The sequence below is a fragment of the Aphidius gifuensis genome, linkage group LG1, assembly GCF_014905175.1.
Source record: "Aphidius gifuensis isolate YNYX2018 linkage group LG1, ASM1490517v1, whole genome shotgun sequence".
Lineage (NCBI taxonomy): Eukaryota > Metazoa > Arthropoda > Insecta > Hymenoptera > Braconidae > Aphidius > Aphidius gifuensis.
The window spans coordinates 21,713,155-21,719,154 of NC_057788.1; the positions used below are offsets into that span (position 1 = coordinate 21,713,155).

The window sequence follows — 6,000 nt, forward strand, 5'->3', positions numbered from 1 at the left end:
GCACAGACATGAAATAAATTTTAACGGCGAAATGTGTAATGTGTTTTATTCAAAGTCAGCCAGTGTTACTTTCATTGAAGTTATCAAGGGATTTTAAAAATATATATTTTCTTTTATTTACAAGTGAAATTTTAATTTTATTTAAAAAAAAATATAAATAAAATATTCCTATAGAATACCGTAATATGCACTGTAAAAAAAAAATAATTAGTTTTACTATAAAAAAAGAATTATTTTTACTATTTTTTCTGGTACTCGGGGACGTTTTCGAAAAAATAATAACATGTACTATGCACATAGTAAAATTTTTTATCCTAGTATAGTTTACAATGTTCCAATTGGAGAAGATACGATGTATCTTGTTAAGAAGTACTATGTTGCATAGTCAAGTCTAGCGTTCGTTGAATCTACTATGTTGCATGGTGAGATTTACGATGTTCAATAGTACATTTCATTATATTTTATTTGTATTTTCGATAAAAAAAAACAGAATTATTTGTTTATTTAAAAAGAAACTTTAAATTATTCATAATAATAATTATTATGCTTATACATGTTTCTCAACTTGGCTATTTCTTGACCTAACTCGGGATTCGAACCCGGGTTTCTGGATTTGAACTCCGATCGTTTACCCAAATCGCCATTCAGGTATAAAACAGTAGAAGAATCGAAAATGTCTATATATATTTATTCTCTTTTATTCCCTTCTTCTTTCATGCTAGCATAGTGAAACTAACTACAGACCTAATAATTTTTACCATTTTGTATATAGTAACACCTACGAGTTGCACACTTTTTTAAAGGTTTCCATAGTACGGTTCATTTTCCAAATGTACCCTCACGGTCATGGTGAATTTAAACACACAACATAGTACAAAGTAACAAGTTTATAGTTGTTCGTATCATTGGTATAGTGAAGACTATCTATTGAACAAGTGAAGTCTACTAAAACCATAATAAAAACCGGTTTTACCTCAGCAGAATACTTTTTACTATGTTACTATCGTGAAATTTAAAATGCACATCGTAAAAAAAATTATAAAAAATAATATGTTGAACCATATTTCCGAAAACGTCCCTCAGTACTATAGTAACATAGTAAAACTAATTATTTTTTTTTTACAGTGTGATTGATAAAAAGTTAATAATACAGTTAACAATACAAAGAAAATAAAAAGTTATTAGGATGAACACTTTGATGCATATAAATTAATCGACTCAAATGATACTGAATTAGGTTTTATTCCACACCACAAAATTATTGAGTATACATCAGTTATAACGTCAGAAATTTTAACATCTCAAGGTTTTTCTTTTATACCAAAAAGTTGGATGTAAAAATATTATTATTATTATAAATTATTCTATAATAAATTATCGTCTGAACGTTATCTGTGTATTCATTTAATTTTTATTCTATTATAGTTACCATGTATTTACCCCGCACTGCCCCCTCCCGCTTGTGGGGGGGGGGGCGGTGCGGGGTAAAAAATTTTTAACTATTGTAAAATTTGCTATTGCCTATTTTAATTTTTATTATGTTTCAAACAAATTTTTCGAGTGTACATATTTTTTTTTTTAATTTTCTACATTGTAAAATTTACGATTTGTCTCATTAAATATTAATATTCACTTCTTTAAAATTTGCATCGTCAATTTCCAATATTTAGTATTGGCTTTGTACGTTTTCGTATGGCTATTTTAAAAATTACTATGGTACAAGGGTAAAAGTCCAAATTGCCGTGAGGCGGCGCTCATCGAGAAAAATTGCTATGGCCCATATCAAATTCTAATACATTTCCCCCACGTTTCCAGATTGCTGTGGGCCATCGTAAAAATCGCGGTGTTTTTTTAGTAAAAAAAAAAGAAAAAATCTATCCGTGTAGGCAAATCATACGGCTCCTTGGAGTCACATGTCTCGTGTGTGTATATATATATGCTTACAAAATTTTACCCTAACCACAATCTGGCGTGAAAATTTAGTTTAAAATAAAAAAAGCAACATAAAAAAAAAAATCAATAGAGATTCGTTCGGTCAATCGTAAAAAAAAAATTGATATTTCCTATATGTATAAATAAATAATAAAATATAATTTATCTGTGATAATAAAAATTATAATTTAAGATATAAAAAAAATTGTTTTAATTATAATCTAATTTTTTTTAATACGATTATAAAATAAAAAAAAAATTAAATTGAATGTTTTTTAGTACTGTACTACTGTGTATAGTTATTTATATAGTAAAATATGAGAAAAGAAAAATAATATATATATAATTAGGTCTAAATTAGAATTTAAAGTTGTCAAAAATAACTCTTGATTAGCAAGAATAAAAAAAAAAAAAAAAAATCATCCCTTTTTTTCTTAGTCTCAATTTTATATATATATTATTATAGTCTTCTACTTGTCTTAAGAAGTATATGTCTGCGTGTGGTCTTAGTTCTATATCCGCTTTATTTTTATATTTAACAACGTCAACGCTGCGGTGTTAAACGACTGACAAACAGCATAAGACGTTATAATCTCAAAACTTTCATCTTCACTTACCAAATATAAAGTATAGTTTTCAAAATAAATATGACAAGTAATAAAAAGAAAAATAAAATAATTTGCATGTCTCACATTTTTAGTTGAAGTGACAAAAAAAAAAGAAAATATTTTTTTTTTAATTGATTAAAAAGTAATGATTATCTATGCTTCAAAAATTCATTGATAAAAATTTTGCTTCAAGTGTAATTAAAAAATAAACAATCGACAGAATTGTTCGAAGACTCGCATGAAAATAAAAAAAAGCTTGCGTGCTGAAAATTGAAAAGAGAATTCTGTTTACGAAAAATCAAATGTATAAAAATATATAAATGAAATTTAAATTACACACAACAGTAGAAATAAAATAATAGCTATTCGTTTCTTGTGTGTAATCGCGGCAAATACTATGGCTTGAATTATTTTATATATATAATTTGTGGTTTGAACGTTAATGTTGAATCAATGCAAACAAATAATAATACAAATATTATCTCACAAAAAAAAAAAAAAAACTACAACAATAGTTTTTTACATGACATCAAAAAGTATCATTTAAAATTATATTGCATCTAAAAGTTTCGTTGACAACATCCAGGTATATATATATAAATAAATATTTCGAATATTTTATAAAATAATTGACAACTGTTTTTGTAAATATATATAACAATAACTTTGTAATTAATCCTTTGTTAATAATTTATCTATTCTTACAATGAATTGGCTTTTTATATATTATTAAATTTCGCGCACTTGTTCAATGTATAATGTTTTGCAACAAGCAGTTTGCCATATTAATATTGTCATTTATTTATTGAAAAATCTAGCATTAATTAATTATATTCTCTCTGAAATTAGTCAGTTTCAAAAATAATTGAAAAGCAAAACTCCAAAGAATATTTACTAGAATATATAATTATATTAATTAAAAACATGTTGTTTAAATTACCAACTGTTAAATTTTTAATGATTTTCCATCATTTTCATTTCATGTTAGAAACACCTGAAGTAGATCGTGTAATAAATAATTTAATTTGACGCTATTAATATATCAATGTGTTGTGTTATCATATTATTTGTGCATGATTTATATATATATATAGTTATCAACATATATAAATATAAAGAAAAATTACAATAACAAAAATTACCATGCTCATAGAGTATACTCGTGATGTATAAGCTGTGTAAGGAAATTACTAGTAGTTACAAAAAAATCACCAAAATACTTCAATGACAAATTAGCTTATAGCATGGCTTATTTTCATTGAATACAATTTAATTACACTACGATTAAATAACTCGCAATAGCATTGTAATTATCATTAAATATTTTTTTGCAAGTAGCTCTGTCCAGTTTTAAATGAAATAATCAATATATTCATAATATAAAGTTATCATCAACGCAAGACTAGTATAATAAAATAATAAAAATATAAATATTATTACTATTTGCAAGTATTTTTAGTTATTAAAAAATTACAACGTCTGATGTAAACACTACTTGAGCTATAAATCGTTCATAATTTGCTGATATTTTCATGTATTAGTGGCAGTTGAGAGTTGAGATTTTTATTAAAGAAATAAACAATATAATGTTATATTGTTTCGTACAATTTGCTATCGACTAGACTAACTAGAAATAATAATATTAAATATATATGTGCCCCGATTAACATGAATAGATTGTCACGCATAAAACTACTTTTTATATATAATGAATTCATCAAGTCTTATATTACTGATTTTCAAATTAAAAAAAACATGTCATTTTGATAAAACAATTTTACACTTATTATATAGTTTCAGCATCTTCTGTTTGAATTTTTTTTTTTTTTTAAACAATCTTCATAATAATTTGATTATTCCATTTCAGGTAAAAAAAAAAAAAATATCAATTTTTACCATGTTGATGAAGTTTTCCTCCGCCGACGGACTGTTCCTGACTTGATCTTGGATGTTGATGTGAAGTTGTTGAATTTTTTTGTACACTACGCTGTTGCTGTTGTTGTTGCTGCTGCTGTTCTTGTTGCTGTTGCTGTTGTTGTTGCTGTTGTTGCTGCTGCTGGTGTGAATCGCGTGCCATTATAGCAGCTATACTAAAATCTGTTGCACAATGTCTATTTGAATTGCAATTATTATTATTATTGTTATTATTATTACTATTATTATTAATATTGCTATGGTTATCATTGTGTTGACCAAGATTAGATGTAAGACTTGATCCTTCATCACCGTCATCTCTTGTGCAACCAGTAATTTCTGTCACAACACCAGCAGCAGTTGTTGCTTCTTGTTCGATACATTTTGGCATTTTATGGCTACCAGTGCCACCGTCAAGAAATGGACGAGATGATATTTCTTCTTCGTCTTCTTCACTACCAGCAGCACCCCCGCCGCCACCGACGCCGCTACCGTAAGTAGTCAGGGTCAGTCCGTTTCTCTTCCTTCTAGCAAGACTTCGCGACTCCAGCAACATTACCTATGTCCACACCACCTTAAATTTCTTCCACACTTTATTTACCCCCGATAGACACGTGAGGCATATATATAAAGATTTTTTTTTTTAATTTTCCAACTTGTATGAACTTTTGTAATTTTCTAAATATTGCTATATCATCCAGTGGCGTAAATAACCTCACGATATTGCTTCTCATTCATATATATACAATAAAATTGGATTAATTCCACAGGAATTTTGCAGCTTAAGTGTATAAATTCACATAAATTTCCAAAATAAAAAAACTTTTGAACACAATTGTAAAGCACAAAGGTTTATCATTGTTCAATTTTAACGATAATCACTTTTTTTTATATAAACTATATAAATAAATAAATAAATTTGTAAATATATAAATAAATAAATATGTATTATAAATAAATAATTAATTAATTCAAGATAAATAAAGAAAACAATGATAAGTATAGAAGAAAAAAAAATTGTGCCACGTTTTGTATTTCTTATATATTCGTGTGATAGCGTGTAGCGTTTACACACGGGGGGTTTTTTTTGATAAAAAAAAAATCAAAAAGCCGCAAACGCGTGGACAGATAATCTCTTAGACCGAGTTTCAGACCGGTTGCCTGACAGACTGACCTGCGCCGCGACGAGATGGCTCGCAGTGTTCGCTACCCCTGCACCCTTCTGTAACCCCACCATTTGCCATCATTTCCTCCCACTCATTCACCAAGACCAATTTCCACCACTCAACGATCTTTCTTCAAATTTGATTTTATTTTATTTATTCATTTTTTTTTTTTTTTTTGTTATCATGCCACTAGGTACTGTGAACACGATCCTCCCCTTAACTCACCGACTGTAATGTTCATATGGTATTAAACGTAAATGTACTGTCTGCATGTCTGCAAAAGCAGGAGGAGTCTAAAATTTTCAAAGCTCCGCCTCTGCGATCAGCACAATTCGTCGAGTAACGCCTATATTTCAACTCTATTATTACTCTTCATTTTA

General features: G+C 27.7%; 1 protein-coding gene across 2 annotated transcripts in view; it reads right to left on the minus strand.

Moving 5' to 3' along the window:
• The window catches only part of LOC122852016 (T-box protein H15-like), a 28,105-nt gene extending 22,468 nt beyond the window's left edge, over positions 1–5,637 (minus strand). The window contains exon 1 of one of the 2 annotated variants that reach the window (XM_044151570.1): positions 4,437–5,637. In XM_044151570.1, coding sequence (XP_044007505.1) covers positions 4,437–5,010 — 574 coding nt within the window. In that variant the 5' untranslated portion in view covers positions 5,011–5,637. The remainder of the gene's footprint in view (positions 1–4,436) is intronic. The other variant, XM_044151577.1, reaches the window with a different exon arrangement.
• Between the last annotated feature and the right edge of the window lie 363 nt (positions 5,638–6,000).